This window comes from Pyrus communis, chromosome 11 (assembly GCF_041283825.1).
Source record: "Pyrus communis isolate YQ-2024b chromosome 11, ASM4128382v1, whole genome shotgun sequence".
NCBI lineage: Eukaryota > Viridiplantae > Streptophyta > Magnoliopsida > Rosales > Rosaceae > Pyrus > Pyrus communis.
This window is the reverse complement of record NC_142575.1, coordinates 19,340,950-19,364,272: the sequence shown is the minus strand read 5'-3', so window position 1 is coordinate 19,364,272 and position 23,323 is coordinate 19,340,950. Positions and strand designations below refer to the sequence as shown.

General features: G+C 36.9%; 2 protein-coding genes and 1 long non-coding RNA gene across 6 annotated transcripts; 2 read left to right on the top strand and 1 right to left on the bottom strand.

Annotated features, from left to right (window-relative positions):
• The first annotated feature begins 253 nt into the window (after positions 1-253).
• On the top strand, positions 254-4,795 carry LOC148693009 (Holliday junction resolvase MOC1, chloroplastic-like). 2 transcript variants are annotated; one of them, XR_015953478.1, is made up of 7 exons: positions 254-767; positions 1,100-1,205; positions 1,286-1,338; positions 2,326-2,457; positions 2,818-2,890; positions 3,031-3,428; positions 3,789-3,861. XR_015953478.1 is itself a non-coding variant. In XM_088680052.1 (6 exons), the coding sequence occupies exons 1-6, from the start codon at positions 393-395 to the stop codon at positions 4,384-4,386; spliced, it is 819 nt and encodes a 272-aa protein (XP_088536178.1). In that variant the 5' UTR covers positions 257-392; the 3' UTR covers positions 4,387-4,795. The 2 variants fall into 2 exon arrangements, 1 of the variants encoding a protein (XP_088536178.1); XM_088680052.1 differs by lacking the exons at positions 3,031-3,428; positions 3,789-3,861 and adding an exon at positions 4,307-4,795 and having other exon boundaries at positions 257-767.
• A 397-nt stretch (positions 4,796-5,192) lies between these two features.
• On the bottom strand, positions 5,193-8,325 carry LOC148693008 (Putative methyltransferase family protein). 2 transcript variants are annotated; one of them, XM_088680054.1, is made up of 8 exons: positions 8,077-8,325; positions 7,892-7,988; positions 7,498-7,617; positions 7,268-7,341; positions 7,132-7,189; positions 6,956-7,057; positions 6,515-6,626; positions 5,193-5,661 (listed from the first exon to the last, which is right to left on the bottom strand). In XM_088680054.1, the coding sequence occupies exons 2-8, from the start codon at positions 7,971-7,973 to the stop codon at positions 5,529-5,531; spliced, it is 681 nt and encodes a 226-aa protein (XP_088536180.1). In that variant the 5' UTR covers positions 7,974-7,988; positions 8,077-8,325; the 3' UTR covers positions 5,193-5,528. The 2 variants fall into 2 exon arrangements, with proteins under 2 accessions (XP_088536180.1, XP_088536179.1); XM_088680053.1 differs by having other exon boundaries at positions 7,892-7,959; positions 8,077-8,324.
• A 10,818-nt stretch (positions 8,326-19,143) lies between these two features.
• LOC148693007 (uncharacterized) lies at positions 19,144-21,105 on the top strand. 2 transcript variants are annotated; one of them, XR_015953024.1, is made up of 4 exons: positions 19,147-19,435; positions 19,833-19,902; positions 20,020-20,538; positions 20,792-21,105. It is a non-coding gene; the product is annotated as an uncharacterized LOC148693007 (long non-coding RNA). The 2 variants fall into 2 exon arrangements; XR_015953023.1 differs by having other exon boundaries at positions 19,144-19,435; positions 19,833-20,538.
• Positions 21,106-23,323: the final 2,218 nt, after the last annotated feature.

Sequence of the window (23,323 nt, the reverse complement as noted above, 5' to 3'; positions counted from 1 at the left end):
ATCCCCCCCTCAAAAAAAAAAAAAACAAAAAAGAAGAAATAATCACTATCCCTTAAGGAATTTGCGGGAGGTGGAAATGATCTTACAATCATACTCATATTCTAACAGATATTAATTTAGTATTACATTTTTCATTTGATTATTTAGTGAAGTAAAATATATTTTCTTTAACAGATTAGGTTATATTACTCATTAATATAAACGGGTCGAGTTTGGATCAGATATTCGTCAATTTAACTGGTATTACAAGATTGGAACCATTAGAATATTAAATATGTCATGAAAACAGCAAGAACACCGAGCTCTACCTGATAGGATGATTTGAATGAATTGGACCAATTGGTGTTGTGGTGTGGATTGTGTAAGAATTTGAAATTTGAAATTAGAATTTGATGGAAGCTGTCAACCGCCAACTTCATCCCCAACTCATGATAAGACCTTATCTCTCATTCTCTTCCAAATTCAACCTCAAATGGTGTTTTTCTCTTTACTCTCACTCGACGACACCCTTCTCCTCCGCTTCCGCTTCAACAAAATCCGTAGGGGTTGGTGATAGGGCCGCCGCCGCCGCCAAGGTTTCCGACGCTGCTCAGCTCAAACACAACTGGTTGGCCTCTCTCTCTTGCCCTTTTCCTCAGAACCCAGACACCTTGGATTCGACCAGTACCAATTCGGATTCCAGTTGGGTCATTGGGGTCGACCCGGATGTTTCTGGTGCTTTAGCCCTCTTGAAAGGGGATGATGACCCCGCTTCTTCTTCGGCTCAGGTTAACTAACTAACTTAACTGCCTTCCTGCTTCAACCACTACTCTTTGATTTCAGAATATCTTAATTTTTAAGAGCAGTTAATTTGTTAGTTAGTTATTCAGTTTAATGTTATTATTGTTTCTCATTCTGGGTATGAACTGTTTCTGTTTCGGTTGTTTCGATTCAAGGATAAATTCTTGGCAGTTTAACATAAATTATTTTGTACATTGAGAGATTTTTTCATGAGTTTGATAAATCTTGTTACAATGCCATGGATTTTCACTTGCTAATCCTGCTCTGCTTGTTGGCCCTGTCAATTTATCCAATCTCGTTTTGTTTTTCGATTTCTCAGGTATATGACTCTCCACATTTAAAAGTTCTGGTGGGTAAAAGAGTTCGGAGGCGTTTAGATGCAAAGTCTATTGTTCAGTTGCTCGGCAGTTTCGATGCTCCCCCTGGTATGCTCTCCTATTCCTGTCATTATTTTCCACTATCCTCCAATCCTTTTGGCATACTCAATTGCGTTTTCATGTCTCAGGCACGGTTGCATATGTAGAGCAGTCGACCCCCTTTCCAAAAGATGGAAAGCAGGTTAGTGTGATATCTCTGAGTAGAGTATTCCTTGGTATTGTTTTACATCTGGTTCCTTTGTTGTTTTTGTTTTCTTTTGTAAATTGTGCATATGAGAATTGCTCGGGAATTCATTGATAGAAAAGGTTATTCCATATTGACTTACCCTTGTATCAGGCCTCGGTAAGGCCTATACATGATTGGGCCATGACGGTTTTGGCAAGGTTAAAAATGGATGGTACTTATAACCAGACCCAACCGTTGGAGTACCTTATAGGAAAGAAAAAATGATTTTCTTTTGATCTCAAGGCTGCTACCGATTCCTTACCAGTTATCCTGATGTCCTGTATGATTGCATCATTGTCATCCCCAGTATTACAAAAACTTGGAAAGAATCAGAGCCATTAAAACACTTATCTTTGATTTCAGCATAAGAGATTACTAGCAGGCTAGTTAGTCTTTAACACCGGCTCTGCTACCGTGTTAGATAACCATTGACTTTGAAATCTTAAGTCTTCAGGGAATGGACCAACAATGCATATCAAGTTAACCGCCCTTCCTCATGTGCAATCCCATCTTGCATGTGTAGGGCCAACAGAGGGAGGGAGGGACTTAAACCGATGGGTAAAACTTATCCTTGCAAAACTACTACTACATATTCCTAGTAAATGTGTGACTATGCTAAAGGAAATTTCCATCAAATTTTACAAACTGATTTTCAGTTCCAGTAGATTCTGTAAGTGAATATTTTGCCATATTTTCCAGTTTATCTGAAGATATTTATCGTTAGGCTTTTCGGTCAATTATTTTAGTTGTAAGAACTTAAATTTCACCAATTCTCTTATCCATTATTGCTTTTTCTTAAAGTTCTTCTTTCTTGAATGTCCTAGACTACTGTGATCATTTTCATTTTGCTTGATTGATTGCCTTCCAAATGAAAAGGGACAAGAAAACAGAAATCTGTTTGAATTCCTTTGGTTCTTGCTGAGAGTTTTTTCCTGGATGAAGGGATGGTGGAGTGGAGGTTTCGGGTATGGACTATGGATTGGGATCTTAGTTGCCATGGGGTTTTCGGTTGTTCCAGTGTCATCTATTTTGTGGAAGAACAAATTTGAAATCAGTGGAAGCATGTATACAAAGGTTGGTTGGTCCGAACTATTTATGCGTTCACTGGCTATTTACAGCAGTTTAAGTTCAGAATTTATCATAAATCTATTTGAATAGAAACAATAGGCTAGCCAATGGTTTGATTCCTTCCAATGTATAAAGTACCAAAGAAAAAAAAAATAAAATAAAAATCTAGGACAACTTTTTTGTTTTGACATTGCTTAATTTAATTTTTTAGAATATGTCCTGTGCGAGAACTTTTCCATTGAAATTTGCAAATGCTAAGTATTGACATGATAGGATGATATCCAGACAGTTGCAATTTCATCAGTGAGTTCTATGTTGTAAAGCAAAACAAATATGGTATATTAATTCTAAGTTTTGACTTGATAGGATGATAGCCGGAGGGTTGCGTCTGCATTATTTCCATCATTGAGTTCCATGTTGGAAAGGAAAAAAGATCACGGTATGTATCTATATATAATATGTATATATTGTTTCTATTATTTGTGATAAAAAAAAATTCTCTAGATTGAGAAAGACAGATGGAACTAAAGAAATAAATGCGAAGCTCCCGGTCTACTTTTACTTAATCAAGGAATACAGGAATGTTGGACTGCATTTTTCAAAGGGCCCCTTTAGCTTTGCGCTGCTGTAATGTAGAAGACATGTTTGTTCATATCACCTGTCTTGTGCTGTGGTATAAACGCCTGTGCTAATCCTTGCAAAAACATATTCAAAGTCTATTCGAGTGTATGATCCATTTAATCTACATGAATCTTATATGATCTAATTCTGTGATCAAAAGAAAAAAGGATTTTAGTGTTCGATTTACTGCATGGTTCTTGCTGAGAGTTTTTTCCTGGATGAAGGGATGGTGGAGTGGAGGTTTCGGGTATGGACTATGGATTGGGATCTTAGTTGCCATGGGGTTTTCGGTTGTTCCAGTGTCATCTATTTTGTGGAAGAACAAATTTGAAATCAGTGGAAGCATGTATACAAAGGTTGGTTGGTCCGAACTATTTATGCGTTCACTGGCTATTTACAGCAGTTTAAGTTCAGAATTTATCATAAATCTATTTGAATAGAAACAATAGGCTAGCCAATGGTTTGATTCCTTCCAATGTATAAAGTACCAAAGAAAAAAAAAATAAAATAAAAATCTAGGACAACTTTTTTGTTTTGACATTGCTTAATTTAATTTTTTAGAATATGTCCTGTGCGAGAACTTTTCCATTGAAATTTGCAAATGCTAAGTATTGACATGATAGGATGATATCCAGACAGTTGCAATTTCATCAGTGAGTTCTATGTTGTAAAGCAAAACAAATATGGTATATTAATTCTAAGTTTTGACTTGATAGGATGATAGCCGGAGGGTTGCGTCTGCATTATTTCCATCATTGAGTTCCATGTTGGAAAGGAAAAAAGATCACGGTATGTATCTATATATAATATGTATATATTGTTTCTATTATTTGTGATAAAAAAAAATTCTCTAGATTGAGAAAGACAGATGGAACTAAAGAAATAAATGCGAAGCTCCCGGTCTACTTTTACTTAATCAAGGAATACAGGAATGTTGGACTGCATTTTTCAAAGGGCCCCTTTAGCTTTGCGCTGCTGTAATGTAGAAGACATGTTTGTTCATATCACCTGTCTTGTGCTGTGGTATAAACGCCTGTGCTAATCCTTGCAAAAACATATTCAAAGTCTATTCGAGTGTATGATCCATTTAATCTACATGAATCTTATATGATCTAATTCTGTGATCAAAAGAAAAAAGGATTTTAGTGTTCGATTTACTGCAGTGTTCTTTACTCTTCTCTTTTGAAAGGATAGTAAATGATGTTCAATGTTGTGAATTTTCCTGATATTTTAGGGAGGGCTGATGCACTACTCATTGCTGCATACGGAAAGGGGACAAAGTCAGACTTATCATCCAATCCAGAGATACCATAAATCCTACAGATTGCCCTTCTCCGAGCATCACACTTCATCCCCATTCCTTGTTTTTGTTGCTGTTGGCCGTCTATTATAAACGAAAGAGAGGAATGATGCGTGCAGAATGCAGCAGCTTGGGCAGATTCAGATAATTGCAAAGACAGTTGGATTATTGGCTTCACGGCTAACAAAGGTTTTCAGGAACTAATTCTGGCAGGGCTTTTGTGGTTTATACTTTGGTCGGAGGCTTGATTGGGATGAAAAGATGAAGAACATTATGTTGATCAACGGCACTTTAATCTCGAGTCATCAGCTCAATGTTCCGATTTTAATATAGAAGCCTGTAATAGTTCAGCTGAGCTGGGTCTAGAACATTATTGTGTACTACTATTAGCTGTTAATCCTCATGAGACTTGATTCATCTTCATCAATAGAGTGTAATGTAACGTTGCTATTATTCTAACCGTACTAATTTGCAAGGGGCTTGTAGCAACAATTATCGGCGTCACACTGAAGGCGTAGCTGCTTTTGTGTAGAAGTGGCAGGGCTGAATAGATTGTAAAATTTGAAGTCTGTGGAGGCATTCACGAGGGATTTTTGGTTTACGGCCACAGTGCACACAGCCCCGTTGGGCTAAAGAAACAACCAAATCGCTTGGTTAGCCTGGCCAGCCGGCCAGTCTAATAGGAGAGGTTTGCCGGTGAAAGCCAGAATTGAAGGATAGATCACTGGACCATAAACAGAAAACCATTGGGGAACCAAGGAGAGGATCGAGACGATCATCTTACGACACAAGATAATGATATTCACACACTAATAAGCTCTAAACATAAAACATATTTTGCATTAGATTCCTCTTGCTAGCAAAGCCAGGCAATTTCCCCAAACATTAGACCTCTCCTTACAAGCAATGAAACAAAGCATACTTGGAAACATATCATTATCCAACCAACGAGATTACTTCCATCCGACCCCATTGGCAGAATATAGTTGAAACGAAAACTTTACAAGGAAACTGAAAAAAGCAAAATCCAAACCTAGGCAAGCTTCTCTCGAAGCAAAATACAGAATGAATTATCCATTTCTGGTTCAACATGGAAAGGAAGAAAATACACTTGAAGCTCTCGTGATTTGTCGCCCATAAAATGTGAACGTTGTAGTTACTCATGCTGTTTTTTAAGGGTCACCTCAAAGATGACTCCTTCAAGATTTCCAACCACAGAACGAGTCCCAACTACTTCATTTATCTGCATCCCACACCGTGCAGCTTCGCTAATGACCAACGAATCCATACTGCGCACAGAAAAATCCAATTGCATAAGAGAGGGAAGGGAATTATAAACAATAGAACTCTAAGCACATTGAAAGTCATGATATCAGCAGTGATGAAACTTCTTCACATGATATGATCCTGAACCACACCAAAGCATATGAATTCTAGGTGATAATGTTAAGAGTAACAACTGGTGCAAGATAGAAAACATCGATGACATGGTGGAGATCTGTAGCTTTTACTCCCACTCTAACCAGTATAGGACATAAGCACAGAAAGCAAATCAGTCATCTTTTAACGGGATTATGATCAAAAGAACCCTAAACCCTAATTTCTATCTGCACTGTCTTTCAAATGGATCCTCAATTTCTGAAATCACGGAAAAGAACCGCCTGGAAAAGTGATGAAAGAAAAATGTTCAAACTGTGTATACATACCAAAGAAAATGCTTTGTTCTAAGGTTTTTTTCATTTATGCTCGAGAGCATGAACAATTAGCAAGAGCCACTGACTTAGGCAAAACACTAAACCAGACAGCACAGCAATAGACGATCCACCACCTCCTCACTTCCTCAACACATACAGCATTACTGAATACAATGATGTTTCCATTGAAAAATTTGGCAATTTAAAATTAGCAGTGATATTATTTGACTTAAACATTCAGTACTAAATTAACAAACAAATTTTCAGAATAAAATACCTTGGAATCTTTAGTTATGAATGCATAATGGCATCTACATGAGTAGATTTTGAATATGAATGATAATACCAACCACAGCAGCACTTATATAACTCTCTGGTATTACATTCAATAAAGACCTTTTCCGAAAATGTGAAGCAAAAAGCAAACTAATAACAAGTTGCTGCTTACGTCTTCGTTCGGGATACATAGGCTAGTATGAATTTGCATTGCCCATCCCTTCTAGCTTGAAGAAGTTTTTCCACAGTGTTGAAAAGCAAACAAATGCTCGATTGTTGAAAGCGTATGCATTGTCAAGGGTTATTCTTTTTCTTTTCTAAAATATGCTGGATGAGGAACTTAATGGTAGGATGAAATGTATGTCTACTTATTTCCTACAAAAGAAATATTGAGCAGATAACAAAATCACAATTTAATAAAAGGTGGAAACAGAAGGTACAAAATCATGATTTTCAATTTTCAATAGATGAAAATAAAGAACGCATTAAACTGGTTTCTATCAATGTACAGTGTAATCCAAACGACTCTAAATGCAGGTGCACTGACTCAGTTATGTAGCGAATAATGTAGTCATGCTGCTTAACTATGATAAAAATTAACAATTGTGGATATATATGTCAGCTCCAAGAATCAAATCAAATCCATTTGTATACGTCTGTAAAATGTGGCAGATCTGCTCCGAATTTCCCCATTCGAGTTTCTCAGCGACTAATTCTGCATACACATAACCAAATCGAATTATCAAACAAGTACACTACAGATCATATGTTTTGAGATTATTGTCTCACCAGAACAACAGTTAGACATCTCGGAAGATGCATGCAGATCTATATTTTTCTTCAGGATCTGCGACGAAAAACATATAATAGTCAAATAAGATAACTAGCAGACTAGAGATGATTCATCAAAATACCATGACCTTGCCTTGAGAACTTCATCATTATGGTCTGTTAATACAACTTTGCTGCAAAACCTGCTGCACAGGATTCCAGTAATACCTGTAAATTGTAAAACGGAAGTTACAGAACCAAGACAGATAAGTGCAGATACATATACATATACATATAAAAATGTGGTATACCAACTATCTTATGCAATGATGGAGTCAAGAATTACATAAAGGGAGAGGAAGAAAATTGTTGAAAACTACATACCGACCCCAGAGCCTAATTCCAAAACAGTGCATCCTTGCAGAAGCACCGCATTGTTTGAAAGGTAATCGTTCAACAGCATTGCTCCAGGCCATACCAATTGCCCTGTGAGATCAAAATCGGCTGTTCCAAGAATAGTTAGAACTACAACAATGCATTATGTATAATGGAACCTATGTGATCCCGTTGTCGACAAGTAAACAAAATTTAAAGTAATGGCTTCATTCAGATTAGGCACTTACCCATGTTATTCGATTTTCGTACTTTCTCTCAAAAACATTTTGTTTTCGGAAATTTCCTGATTTCTTTTAAGACAAATTTCCTGGTTTTAGGAAAAACTTGAGTTTTAACCTTAAAATTGTCGAGTCATTTAGAGAGAGAAGCCAATAAAACTTACTAGAAGCAGAGTGGAGGCAAAGAAGCTCGATAACTTGAGATCCAAATATGAAGGTGGTCAGCTGGTAACTGCACCATTTCATTCACCACTGTGATTTCTGAACGGAAATTATACGGAAGAAGAGCAACAGCAATATCAAAAGAAGAAAACCCAGAAAATGAAAGGGACAGTGTCCTTAATCTTACTTGTCATCGATGAAGAAAGATTCGTCCAAGCAAACTATGTCATCTTCTCCTCCTCCTCCTCCTCCACCTCCTTCCATCTTAAATATCCGCTGTAGGAACGTGAAACTCGTTTCTTGCTTCTTCCACGACGAGTCTAATGTCTGTGTAGGCGCCGGCTTCTGCTTCTCTATGAGTTTTGTGCTATTGTACTGTCGCTAGCGACGACACAATTGAGTATATCACTCGTTCAATAGGCCGGAATTACTGGTCAATTTGGATTTCGAGGGTTTTAATATATTTTTTTTGGTGATAAATTTTAAAAGATTTTGGGAAGTGTTATTGACACTCCAAAACTCTTATTCTACGTTCCTTATAAGTGCATTTTTCTTTTTTAATATAGAAAGTTTGGAGTGTAGAATGAGATTTTTAGAGTGCTAATAACAATTCCCAAGATTTTAATAAACTTTATAATTTTATATGGATTTTAGAAGATTTATATGGATTTCCATTATGATTTTTGTAGATTTGTATGGATTTCTTCTATGCATTTCTTAGGATTTTGAAAAAAAATGAAAATCACACGCAGAGCCATCGAATCATTTATGATGAAATCATGCAGATGTGACTCAAACAACTCCAATTTTCCAATGTGTGTTCAGTTATGGGTCTCCTCTGTCTATAACCTTCCTTCATTCAGTCTAGTAGACCGACCACAAGCCACAAGCATATTCACCATGGTAGTTTCGTTCCCTTTCAATCCCATGCCCACCATTCCTAAACTTCAATGCACACTCTGGCTTCCTGCCCTTCCAGTACCCACCAAGCATAACATTAGTAACCACATTTCATTATTTTCCGGCAAGCTCCACTTCCCCACAACAACGTCAATACATATGAATCAACAAATTTTGTATATGCAACACAGAGTCCACCCCAAAACCAGAAAGTATAGCTATTGGGAACAAAGCTCGGCCCAACGCCGAACTCACTGAGTTTGTACAAGTTGTGTGGGTTTGGGGTAATGGAGATTATGATGATTTTTGGCGATTTGAGGTGATTTTCCATTGAAAATTGGCTTCGTGTGAGGAGAACATGGGAGAAGAAAACTGATTGCAGCGATATGTTAAAAAAAATATTGAATCACCAGATCTCAGGTAGGGCAAAAAATGAAGGAAGATTGTTCCTCTTCTGAGAGAAGAGAGAAATTTTTGGTCTTGAAATGAAATCCTAGGTTGAAGGTTGGATTGTTGAAGGCATTTGGTATTTATACCATCACCTTCAAATCCAATAAAATTCATCACTCATTAAAATCTAGCAAATCTTTGGTGTTTTGACTATACCTAGACATGTGTGGACATTTTTTAAATCTTAATCGACTACTCCTGAATTTGAATGTATTTTTAAAATCCTCTTAAATCATAATTTGACTACAATATGATTTCAAAATCCTCATTTAAAATCCTAATTGACTACTCTCAGATTTTAAAGTCTATTAAAATCTTATCAAATTCTAATTTGACTACCCCCTCCTACAATTTGTGATAGATGGGCTTAAAGTTCAAACAAAACACAAAATCTTACATAAAACAAAGCAAAACATAAAAGATAAAGCATACTAAAGCAAACAAGAGCTACAATCCAAAACACAAAGAAAAAAAAAACAACAAAAACCATGATCTCTAGCAGTGAAAAGACCACTGCCGTTGCCGCTTCCACCGCAAAAACCCCAGTACATTTTAGGCCCACCATTAATATTAGAGGACGTTTGTTTGCTATCACTGGCTGTCGCTAGACTAGCCGTGTTTGTTAGGCCATCTCCAACCGAAGGGTCCAGAGGGCCAAAGGGCCGAAAATAGCTCGAAAACCGTCTCCAACCGAGGGCTAGGCAGAGGGCTGTGAAATCTGAGAGGGCCCCACGGAATTGGAGAGGGCTAGAGGACTGGAGGGCAGGCTGCAAAACTAGAAATCCTGTCGGTTATAACTGACAAGAATGCTTTGATTATTATTATTTTTTTTACTGTTTTATTATTATGTTTTATTTACAAAATTTTTCCTATAACTTCTATTTTTCATATTTTTTTTTTTTAAATTCTATTTTTTTTCTATAACTTTTATTTTACAAAATTTGTTTCATATATTTTTTTTAAATTCCATTTTTTTCCTATAACTTCTATTTCACAAAATTTGTTTCATTTTATTTTAAATTCTATTTTTTTTCCTATTACTTTAGCCTAAAGAAGGAGGCGAAATCAGAAATGAACAGTGTTTTGAACCACATTTCAGTTTATTTACAAGATTGCCACCTTTTCTTCAGTTTCAGATTGAAAATTTCAATTTATTTATGAAATTGCCACCCTTCAGCGTGCACGTGTTGACCGTTGTAGAAAGGGTGGGGGATGGAAGCAAACCCGATTTTGTTCCAGAGATCTCTTCGACGACAAACCCATTTTGCTCCAGAGCTTTTCAACGACAAAGTCGATTCGGCGCCTCACCGTCGCACACCTCGCCTTCCCCTCGCCGCCGCACTCCTTACCAGAACTCGAATCAATGGTAACGTGCCAATTGTATATATTTTTGGTCGATTTTTATCATTATTCTGGAAATTAGGGTTTGATCTAAATTTGGTGTGGGAGGATTTGTGGATGGATTTCAGGGAGAGAGGCGTGGGATGGCAGGGAGGGGAAGGGAGAGGGAGGAGTCAGGCTGCCAAAAAGAGGGTTAGGGTTGATTTTTTATCCTCAAATCAATTGCTGGTGTCGGTGATTGAACGAGCATTGGTTAGAGGGGAACTTTCATTTGCTTTGTTTCTGAACCGGAATGGGGTTGATGGGACCATGCTCTGTTACACGTTCAGATGGGTGATTTGAGGGATTTGGGGGTAGGGAGAGTGATTTTAGGGATTGGCAATCCCATCCCGTGTTTTCCCCTTATCTCTGTCACACTCAACCTCTCTCTAATCTTTTCTCTTTCTCTCTCTTTCAGACTCTTCGTTTCTCCCAACTCTCCATCTCTCTCAACTTTAGTGCTAACCCTAATTTGTTCTTTCATTCCTCAATTTTCTCCATCCTAGCAATGAAAAATCGAATTGGGTTTTCAGATTATTGATGCTTCACGGACAGAGAATGGAGAGAGTTGATTGAGGGAGTTGGTGAGTATGGGCTTGCACAGTGATAGGAGCATATTTATGCGACTTAAATGGCTTGTTCTCGTACATTTACGTTATGTTTCTTTAGTTATTTTAGTACTTTAAGCTATTTTCGTGTGTTTGTAGGTCCAAAGGGCTAAAGGAGCAAAAAGATGCATTTTGGAGACTTTTGGAGCACTTTTGGGCTAAGGACGGATAGCTTATGCTTGAAGCCAAAGTGTTGGACGAAATTGAAGACCTAATTGGAGCCAAAGTGTTGGAACCTTGTTCTCTTTAGTTTTAGGACATTTAAACCTTTCCTAATCCCAATCATGCCATGCATAACACACATCCATTCTAACACATTGTCATTGCACATGCATTTCCTTCATTAGTTAACCCACATGCACTTATCACTTATCATCACCACATATCATATCACTTAATCACTTATCACTTATCATCACCACTTAACCACTTATCATATCATAACCACATATCATATCACTTATCACTTATCACTTAACATATCATCCACCTACTTCACCTACAACATCCACCTACTTCACCTACAACATCCACTTCACCTACAACATCCACCTACTTCACCTACAACATCCATCCACTTCACCTACAACATCCACCTACTTCACCTACAACATCCACCTACTTCACCTACAACATCCACCTACTTCACCTACAAATGACATAGCCATATGTTCCCTCCACTACTCCTATAAATACCCTTGCATTCATTCATTCATGGACATCTCATTTTTCATACACAACACACCACAAACACTTCCATCTTCTCTCTAGCCGTGAGTCTCTCCATTTTCTGCACCATTCCCTTCCCTTTCTCCTCCATTTCTTCCATTTCCATAATTCCCCAATCCATTCAACACACCAACAACATCCCTTAGTCCTTGTGCTACAACGAAGACGAAGAGAAGAAGGCCTAAATGTTCATACAATTCACGTTTGAGTTGTTGGAATGTTTACGCGTTTCTTTGATTTCAATGTTTAAATTCAATTCTCTTTGTTTTGTAATATGAGGAATGGAAGAGAAGAGTGCCTAAACGTTCATACAATTCAAGTTTGAGTTGTTGGAATGTTTAGGTGTTTCTTTGATTTCAAAGTTATGAGGAACTAAACCCTTTTTGGCTAGGGGTGATTTCAATACCATGATTATTTATGTGATATGAATTGATGAATTCCGGTTATGAACTCTTGATTCGTGAATGCAATTGGCTTAACTATTTGATGATTAACTTATTTGTGTTTGTTGATTGAGGGTCGATACTTAATTAGCATGCATGAATATGTGGCTAAAGTTTAAGAAGGTTTCACATAATCGTTACTAACTTATACTTGAAAGTAGTAAAGGTCGCTTGTCACGATCGCGTTAAGTTTAATTCTTAGCATGAGTAACATAATGTCATAGTTGCAAATGCTTTGTCAATGCTTATGGTTTTCATTATTCTTAATGATCTTCGATTGTATCTCTATTATGATGACATGTAGGGAACTTTTGAGAATGTTTTGGGTTGTCGAATGATGCCATCCAATCCAATAATATAAGGAAAATCTGAGGGTTAACTAGTGATGTCACGGTTAATTTGGGGCATTGTCGTTCATAATTCAATGAAGGAATAACTGGAAATTGATTCATATGCATAAATATCATGTGTAGAGAAAGAACCCTTAGCTAGCTTCCCATCCATTCATTTCCGTCAAATCCATATTTACAATTTGTTTTGTTTCCAAGTATTCATTTTAGTTTAAATTCGTCCAAATCCAATTCCCCCCCTATTTCGTTGAAATCTTAGTCTTAATCTTTCTTATTTTTAGTTTTGCTTTCTGCGAGCATTAAATAGTGTTTTATATTGTGTTTTTATGTTTTTAAGTCAATTTAGAAGGTTTTAGCAAGCCCTCCTAATCCCCGGTCTAGAACGATCCCTCACTTATTCATTCTACTACAATTGTCAAACGAGGGTTTAATTTGAGTGTCAAGTAATTCTCACATCACACAGAGGGAAGAACGCAGAAAGAGAGAGAGAGAGAGAGAGAGAGAGAGAGAGAGAGAGGGAGGGAGGGAGGGAACGATTGCATAGAGACAAGGAGAGAGACAGAGAGAGAGATCGTAGAAATAGGAGGATGACAAAAATTGAGGAGGAACCCATGTCTGCAGAGAGTGAGTAAGTTCTGAACCAAAGCTTATTTTCTCTAATTTTTGGCTCTGCGACAACAAATTTCTGAAGCAGAAGAGTCAAGGAACCTTGTGTTTAGATTTTAATCCTAATTTTTTTCTCTTTGCAGGACAAAAAACTACCAAGGAAGGAAGAGACTGCCAGGAATGTAAAACCTAGACAGGAGAAGAGAAGTAATGGCAGAGGAACCAAGGCTTTAGATCTTTGATAAAAGGTATAAATCCTTTTCGTTTCTGGTAGTTTACCCTCACCTAAAAATGTGAAATTTAATGTGGTGTTGATGAGCATGTTTGAAGGCAGAAGAGCTGATCCTGTAATTTGATTGCTTTGTCACACTCGAAATCATTTATCAATTTTATTAAGTAAGGTTTATATCTGCACCATCTTCTAACTTTTTTATAAATGTTTTAACCCTGATCTATTGTTTGATGATCGTTTTGTAGCACTGACAATATCATCGCTCTGTCCATTCCTTTATTTTTTGGTGAGTGCTCACTTATTAATATTGTTGTTGCTTTTAGTTTTTAAATTTTATGAAAAATGCAACCTTCAAACCCTGTTGAAGTCGATTTGGTATCTCAAGATTCCAAATTATTGTTTGCAGATTAGGGATTTGCATATTGCTAAAAGAGAGGAAGACATTGGCTATTGTGCTGGATGTGTAGCTGAGTTGATGATTGTCACTACTTACCTTTTGTATTCTTCACCGTTTTGTTCCTTAACAAGTGTCTTTCTTTGAAGGGGCTTCAGAGATGCTTGGCAGAGTCCTGACATCAATTTTTTGGGGAATGGTGGCTGATATTGACTCAGATGAAGCCCTTATTTATATATCCTAATCATTTTTATGTTCTATCTTTTCTGACTTGGATGATATTGATCAAATGAATGAGTTAGAAACTGAAAGTTACATTTGTTCCATCAATATGGTGATCAAATGGATGAGTTAGAAGCTGAAAATTACATTTGTTTCTTGCTGCTTTGTATACTGAATAGATTTTGTGTATGTGTAGTGCTTTATTTTCAAGGTTATTTCTCTCAACACCATGTGAATGTACAAATAGTTCTTTCCCAATTCAACCAATTTAAAAATTGGGATTTTAACTGATGTTCGTCCATGGTTCCTTACTTTCCAGATATTGAAACATGCATAAATTCACCTGGAAATTATTCATGTCAATGTCCCAAAGGATACAAACATGAAGGCATGGATGAAAAGTGTTGTATCAAAGACAACAAATGGTCAAAGGCCATTCTCCTCATTATTTCATCGTGGATGCATATTTTTTTTTTCTCATGTTAATATATTGCATATACGAGCCTAAATTTATTTTATTGGAGCCACTTTTGGATCCAAAATTCTCATAAAGTATGTCATTGATGAAAGTTATATTCTGGTGTCTTTTAGTGATCTTCATGTTTTTCGTACAAAATAAGATTGTTAGCTTCTATGGTAAGCAGTATTAACTATCAGGGATTTGTTTTCATATTGCATGAAATTTCCACTTTTTTCATCTTTGAATAGTCTCAAGCACGGTAAATATAATAGCACTAGAAAGTGAGGAAATCCACTTTCTTTAGTCAGGTTGGATTCTCTACTATGACTACCATTTTTATCTCTAAACAAATTTTTAATGGTATGTATGATATAAAAGGGTAGATTTAACTATTTTGGTTTCTTTGTTCTCATGCTTTGGTGCCTCGAGTTTTAATTTTTCATAGTTGTGTCTGAGTTGTTTTCCAGTTACAATTCGGGTGCCATTGGCAACTTCTAGGGGACCAAAATTGTTTTCAGGTCAAAATACAGGAACCAAATTGTAACTAGACTAGGAGATTACATTACCAAAGTAGGAAAGTTCGGTCATGATTCATAGTTTGGCAACATAATATGTATGTAGGATGTTGTCTTGGAACCGCTTGGTTAGTGTTAAATACATCCTATAACATGACTGACTAACAAGCATGGTCGTTCATATATACATGCAATTGAGATCACTGATTAAATCAGATTTCTTTTAAATGGAAGCAATCTTACCTATTAGGTGTTTGTGAAAATTCCCCAGAGAGTTAGAAACAATGATATGATGCAAATCTGAATGTAGGCTGTTTTGGTATGTGTGTGTACGTATAGGGGTGTTATATTGATATGACATGCTGCCTAATTTATCTATTTTTCGATTGTTCGATCAAAGAAGGAAGTTCAATTTATCAAGGATCAAGGTTTGGATTACTAGACAGCATGCCGACTTCGGTTTGAGGTATGGAAGTCTCGAGCTTGCAATCTTAAATTTCTGGTTCCCGAATAAGAAATGACATAGGTTTGTGGTTTCCATTATAATGAATTAATCAATTTTTTTATTCTAAGGAAGTGCGTATTCAACATTGTTTTTTTTTTTTTTGAACAATTTCAATTAATATAACTATGACCATTTGTCTACTATTTTATATCTTCTGTTCTTTTTCCTTTTTGTAGACTCCCATTGCCATGTTGGTCTCTTACTGCTAACTAATTTAGTTGGGGTACGTTAACAAGAGTGCTGTCTTTACGAGGTCTTTTTTGTTTTTTTTTTTTTTTTTTTTTTTTTTTTTTTTTTTTTTTTTTTTGTGGTGTTACTTTTTACGGTGGGGATATTCCTTAATTTTTGTTTCAAAGTGAGGAAGATTTAAATGCAGGAAGATTTAACAACGCGTTTTTTTGTTTGTTTTGGTGGTGTTACTTTATGAATTTTTAGTTAGGAAGATTTAACAATGCCTTTTTTAGTTTGCTTTACTTTGTTATGTCTTGATAAACGCAGATTCAGCAACAGGTTGCTAAAATGATCACTTATATAGCCTCTACTGTAAAACAATTTCCTAAGAAATGTGTATTACTTTGTCTTCTGGGTGAGCGTTCTCTAATTTAGATTAGACATTGGGACTCGAAGCTTGGTTTGTTTTCTGTGTCTCCTTCACTGTATCTGTTCTGTGGATGAACAGGTCAACTCTAGCATTTAATGGTGTTGTGCACTTGACAGGTATATGTGAATGGGTCACTGAGTTTTTCTGAATCTGTAGGTCCAATGGGCCCTCATGACACTGTTATATCCAAACCAAAGTTTGGCGAATTTCATATATGTTGGATACAATGGCAATCCTGCTTCAGCTATCCATGTTACTAGAAGAAGATCTGTAGATCATAAAAGGCAAAAAACAGAAAGAAATGTTAACTGCTTCGTTTTTGGTCCTAAAAATGCAGGAAAATCCCCTCTTTTAAATTCATTCATAGGAAGGTATGGCTTTCCCCCTTCACTATACTCAACATAGTTAATTAGTTCCGTGTATTATAAATGTGAAGAGAAAGGGTACCACCATACCTAATCCCATTTTCTGAATCTTTGGTATTACAAAATTTATTGGGTGATAACTTCCTAGCTCTCAGATGTTGTTATGGTTCTACACAAATGAACTATTTTGCTCCTGAAACTACCCAATTTTCTTTTCTTTTTTCTTTTCAAATTGAGACAAAGCTCACCGTGTCTGCTATCCCTTTCCTATTTGACTTTGGTCTATCTTCTATTTTAGAAAATATTTGTGGTGACTGTAGATTTAATCTTTCATTTGGCTTTGTTAATTTGTTGTTGCCAATTTTGACCTCAGGCCTTTCTCAAAGAGCGAGACTATACCTACTGGTGAGCGTTATGCAGTGAATGTCATTAACCAGATTGGGGTGAGTACTATCATATATAACACTTTTTGCTTTGAGAAAGGTAACGGGTAAGGGAGGTATGGGTATGGGTTTTTAGGGGCGGTTTCTAAGGAGGTGGTCTGGTGTCAGTGCCTTCACGGGGTGGGGGTGTGTGATATGGGGGAGAGAGGAAAGGGTGTTGGTTCTGAAAAAACAAAGTGACATGTGGATTTTTGTCTTTCTATATCATGCTTATGTTGAAATGCTATACCTGCCAAAACCATATGTTGAAATGTTGGATAGGTAAATGTTTTTTGTTGTTCTGTTTTTAGGACTTCATTAATCGTTTAGAAGCGCAGCCAGCGATGTGAGAGCAGAAGGGGAGCAAGCATGTGAGATAATTTTTTATGTTGAATTAAGTGGTTCTGAATTCAGTCGAACATTTGTGTGCAAGTTTGGTTTCTATATCTATCACGATTCATGTTTGCAGTGATATTATTGTAACATCAAATCCTAAATTGTATTGTGTCAAGAACCAATAAAAGGAATGTAATGTGTAAGTGTGTTTGATTATTCAAATGCAAAATTTTTAATTTTTAGAACGAGAGTTGCAATTAAAATTAATGGAGTGCTGAGCAGAAGTTTAATTAATTCAGTTTTGATAAATGATTGAAGATTGCTCTGTGATTCTTTTGCTGTTTTGATAATTATAAGTTTAGATAATGAAAGGGATAGAACGAAAATGAAAGCTTAGAATCTGGTGAATAATATGTTGGCATGTGTGTGTGTTCTCTTCAGGAGGATCGGTTGATGTTTTTAATTGTATAATTTATTTTCATTGGTCTAAATGCACTTCCGATTGCTTGCCTTCCCATAGATGGGTTAAGTTGGACATCCAGAAGAATTTGTTTGCATAGGAACTTTTTTTATTCTTTTCGCTGTGATTTGTTTTGTTATAGGTGATGATAAAGATTTATCAACATTGTTTGTTCGGAGTTAGGTGGAAATTGGGAGGGAGTAAATTGTGATTCTAAACAGGACCATCGTGAGATATTCTTTTAAACTATGATTTATATTCTTTGTTATAGTGCGGAAGACTTAGCTGCTTGAACAAGAACGACTGTTCCAGGGCGTTCTACATGTTTTTGGCTTTCAACAATTTTGCTTCAAGACTTAGCTGCTTGAACAAGAACGAAACACCATCTTAACTGCAAGGCAAAATATGTGTGGACTACACGTTACTTCTGTTTCTTACTGAAACAGGCTTCCTGCATGTTTTTTGCTTTGCACGTTTGTGCTTGAAAACTTTGATGCTAGAATAAGAACGTAACAGTTTTTATGTTGCCTAACCTAGATGATATATATTTTGCCACATTGACTACAGGGGCAAGATTTGTGTGAACTGTATGTTACTTCTGTTTATTAGGGAACCAAAACGTTTAGTTTCGTCCCGTTCATTGTACAATATCTTTTCATGTCAGCTCAGTTAAATGTATATAAAAACGAAGCTGCATATCTTACTAACCTCATTCACTCATCTATCCCTTTCTTCATTTATGATTGTGTTGAATTTATTCAGGTAAAATGTATCTTATTCATGTAGTTCAAGGTGATGCATTCAAGTCCCGCAGCAACGCGCGGGCACATTTTCTAGTAACTTCTATTTCACAAAATTTGTTTCATATTTTTTTTTAATTCTATTTTTTTCCTATAACTTCCTAAGCTATTATACAACATTAAATTAAATTAATTAACATGAAACAATATTAAACAATATGAAACAACATTAAGTAACATTAACCAACATAAAAATTATACTACATAAAAAAAAAAAATTTAACAACATGAAACTTAAACAACATTTAAGTTGTAGTTTTTAAATAATAAATTATGTTTGGCCCTATAGCCTTCAGTTGGAGACGATTTTTTGTGATAGGACTAAAACGAGCCCTCTAGCCTTGATCCTCGGTTGGAGACTTAAGCAAGTATAATTTTGTACTGTTTATTAAAATATTAATACCTTGAGGAGGCTTTGGCAGCCATGGTCGGAGATGGCCTTATCATAAAGGACTAGACCGGATTCGCCTCCACTAAGTCCTTCGCAAGAAGTTCTTAGCGAAGCCCCCATTAGGGAGGGGACTGCTAAGACCGTTCGCGTCTTCCTCCCTGCGTCCTCCTCCAGTCGTCCTGCTCGCGGCCTCGTCTTCGTCCTCGTGCTGCTTGACCGACTTCGGCGGACCACCCACCGACGGCGATGGTGATGATCGTCTACGAGTATACGAGTTCTCGGCTCTGCGCTTCTTCGACTTCATAAAGCACGACAGCGACGATGACTGGCGCAAGGCCGAGCTATGGTTCGACTCCGCTCTCGCCTGTGCTCCTCACGTATGTCTGATTCCCTAATTCTTCTTTCTTGAATTACAGTTGATTCGGACTTTAGGGCCTTTTGCTTTTCTTTCTCTGAATTGCGCATATTCTGTATTGGATTGTTTGTTTGATTTCTCAATTGGGTTTCTGGAATTGTTTGTTTGATTTCTCAATTGGATTTCTGGAAGTTTGTTTGATTTCTCAATTGGGTTTCTGGAATTGTTTGTTTGATTTCTCAATTGGATTTCTGGAAGTTTCTTTGATTTCTCAATTGGGTTTCTGGAATTGTTTGTTTGATTTCTCAATTGGGTTTCTGGAAGTTTCCTTAATTTCTCAATTGGGTTTCTGGAATTGTTTCGTGGATTTCTCAATTAGGTTTCTTGAATTGTTTCTTTGATTTCTCAATTGTGTTTAGATACAACTCAGATTTCAAGGCTAGAAGCAGGATAGATCAGCTGAAGAGATTGGGTCACAATGTGGACAAGGTTTGGCATGTTTCTCTGTTTAGAGCTTAAAGAATTTATTTTCGGGTTTGCAGATTTATATGATAGAGTAATATGCATAGTTGTCGCCTCCTTACAGTGACTGAATTTGTGTTTCAGGTCGAGTTCATCTTAATGGGTGGTACTTTTATGTCTGTTGCCCACGGATTACTGTGATTACTTTATTAGAAAACTGCACGATGCCTACAATTTTCGCTTCACCATATATAGATGAACTTAAGATCTCACTGTTCCAGAACTTTCTATTTCTCTGATTTGCATATCCAAACGTCCCGTACATGTTGTTTACGCTAATCTGCCCACACTCCCTTTCATTCAGACCAGTTATACTTCCAGATTCTGCAAAACTTGAATTAAAGGTGAATTTGGTTTTTCCCCATGTATCTAGCATTAACTATAGTCAAATCCAAAGGAGAAAAGAGATGATTATTATAATTGTAGCAACCGGTTGTCTGCATGGGACAGCTCATTGATTTGGACAGGTTTCAAGCGATGCTCGAAGCAATGCCTGGTTTCTTTTGATGGAAAGAGAGGGCAGCAACTCTCAAGAGGAGACGTTGTCCCAATATCTATGTGCCAACGCCCACTTCCAACTGTCAAACAAACGTGAACAAACAGGTGATTGGTTTCGAAGCTTGATTCGTTGCCTAAACTGGAATGAAGGACTAGATCAAAAGGCCCTTTAAATACTCTTCATTCTTTATTAATGATTCTGTATATTATTGTACATACTGTACATTATAGGAAATCAAATGGAGAGTAACTAAATATATAGATGAACTTAAGATATGTTCCAGAACTTCTTGTTCCTCTGATTTGCATAGTGACTTGTGACGGTGTCTTATGGCTTGAGTTTTCCCCCTTTGAGCAGGTTCTACCTCATGAAACTCCAATCCGTAATTGTTTCAAACATGGTTATGGTACCCTTTTGATGGAGGAGGCCCAGCGGATCGCTAACAGGAAGCATAGATCGAAGGTATTGCCGTTATTTCGGGAGTAGGAACTAGTCATTACTTTAGGAAATTAGGTTACGAGTTTGAAGGGCCTTACTTTGTGAAACATCTTGTATGACGAGATTAAAAAAAACAAGTTTTCATACAATTTTGTAACATTATCCTAAATAAGTTGTAATTCATTGCATAACCAGTCTCTTTGATTTGAGACTCCAATACAGTTCTTTTGTTATATTCCCGAGTTCTTTTCCAAATTTGGTCTATATTTTTTACTGTGTCTCACTCATCCAATAATATTAATTTTGATAATATCTTAATAGAAAAAGAAATTAAAATGGAATTATTTTTATTATCCTGCTTCTTAATTCGACAATGTTCCAAACGCTTCATTAAGTCAATCCAACTTAGTCTAGTCTAAGCCAGTCCAACTTAGTCCCTAAAGCTAGTCTAATTCGAGACAGTCCGGTGCAACAAACGCACCCTTAAGGGTTAATCTCAATTTATTACCCATAAGTTTCTTGGTTTTCAACATTTGATACATCAAGTTTTTCTTTCATCCCAAAGTGCTACCTAAAGTCATAATTTTGGGACACATTCATACATCCATTAAGGTTGCTGTTAAATCAATCGTTAACTAGTGATGTGGCGTCCACGTGGATAATGGCTGAGTGCCACGTGTCAATATGGGTCCACATGGATATTAAAAGAATTTAAAAATTTAAAAATTGAAAAAAATAAACTTTGGTTCGTTTCCTACCTCTCTCGACCCTCCCTTCTCTCCTCTGCACCCTCACTCTCTCACTCCCCTGATCCCTCCCCTCCACCTCCCTGTTGGAATTTCAGGGTCGTCGAAGAGCAAGGTCGTCGAAATCCGCAGGACGACGCTAATGGTGAAGGTTTAAAGCAGTAGGAATTGGAAGAGTAGCCATGGCACCATCTGTGTTTCTGGCAGCGCACGGCGTCCTCGTGGTTTCCCAGCAGCTCATCAACTTCTCCGGTGGTCAAGCCCAGCAACCCCTCCGCCTTCCAAGCCTTCAAAATGATAATTTGGGCGTCAGGTTGGGGTTTCTGCTTTTAGGTTATTAGGTTTTTAAATTTTAAATTTTAAATTAGGTTGATCTGAGGAGAGAGAAGGGAGGGGAGGTGAAGATGGTGGAAGAGATGGAGGAGGTCGGTCGGAGAGGTGAAGGGAGAGATTTGGGAAGTGTGGAAGTGAAGGTGCAAAGGAGAGAAGGGAGGGAGAAGGGAGGGAGGGTTGGGGGAAGCAGGAGACGACCCAATTTTTTAATCCACGTGGCATCCATTCATTATCTATGCGCGCGCCATGTTATTAATTAACGGCTGATTTAACAGTAACCTTAATCGATATATGAATGTGTCCCAAAATCATGACTTCAGGTACCACTCTAGGATGAAAAAAACTTGATGTATCAAATGTTGTAAATCAAGAAATTTCGGGATAGTAAGCTGAAATTAACCATAATATTAAACTCATTAGGCCCACTAAACCCTAGATATCCTCTTATGCATTTTTCTTTTTTGAACAAACGATTTTATTTATACTAAGGAGGAGGAGTGGGCTTAGCCTCACAATAGGCTAGCAATAATGTGGTTCAAATTCGCCATTGCGAGAATCGAATCTAAGACCTCTCACTTACAAGTGAAGAAGAATACTAGTAGACCTAGTACAAAATGGTAGATATCCTCTTATGTATTTAAACTTCTATGTTCATCTGAAAAAATATGAATGAAGAATATTGTAGTTTAATTTCCTGCATTTTCTCTTTCTCCCTTTTAACAAATGGGTTCCATGGTGTTGTATCTTTATCGGTTGTACTGCTACGTTCTAACGCCATCGCATAGATTTTGGGTGTATCTCAGGTTCGAATTTGCCTTATAATTGGTAGTCATTTTGTTTAACAACCAATCATACATAAAATTTAAAGGAAGTTTAATCAAAAGGGCTTCACCAAACTTTTTCTCAACCAAAAAACACCTCATAACTGTATTTAATAAAAAAAAACTTAAAATTTAATGAAAAGATGAAACAAAAACATTAAAAAGTTGGCACGGGTCTTACACGTCCCATCTCTCTCTCCCTATTCCTCACCCATCCACATCACACAAACACTATTTCTCTCCCTCCCCCACTCCACCAGTCCCCATTTATCAACTCTCTTTCTCTCTCTCCTCTTTCACCTATCCCCATCAACTTTCTCTCATCCTCGTCTATCATTTTACCCATTCTAACTTTCACTCTCATATCAAACTAATCTCACTCCATAAAATAATATATTTCAAAATAGTGATTTTAACTTTAGTTTGTGTCACTTAGTACTGCGATCTATCGGTATTCCTCTTCACTTGTAAGTAATAGGTCTTAGGTTTGATTCGCGTCAAAGATGAATTTGAACCACATTATTACTAGCCCAATGTGAGGCTTAGCCCAC

Excerpts from the sequence above, each read along its gene's own strand:
- LOC148693009 (XM_088680052.1), top strand. The coding sequence starts at position 393 with ATGGAAGCTGTCAACCGCCAACTTCATCCCCAACTCATGATAAGACCT. Across the intron at positions 1,206-1,285 it reads CAGTTTCGATGCTCCCCCTG|GCACGGTTGCATATGTAGAG; the intron begins GTATGCTCTCCT and ends TTCATGTCTCAG. Across the intron at positions 2,891-4,306 it reads GGAAAGGAAAAAAGATCACG|GGAGGGCTGATGCACTACTC; the intron begins GTATGTATCTAT and ends CTGATATTTTAG.
- LOC148693008 (XM_088680053.1), bottom strand. The coding sequence starts at position 8,153 with ATGGAAGGAGGTGGAGGAGGAGGAGGAGGAGAAGATGACATAGTTTGC. Across the intron at positions 7,618-7,891 it reads TTGCCTCCACTCTGCTTCTA|CCGATTTTGATCTCACAGGG; the intron begins GTAAGTTTTATT and ends TTCTTGGAACAG. Across the intron at positions 7,190-7,267 it reads ATAATGATGAAGTTCTCAAG|ATCCTGAAGAAAAATATAGA; the intron begins GCAAGGTCATGG and ends TTTTCGTCGCAG.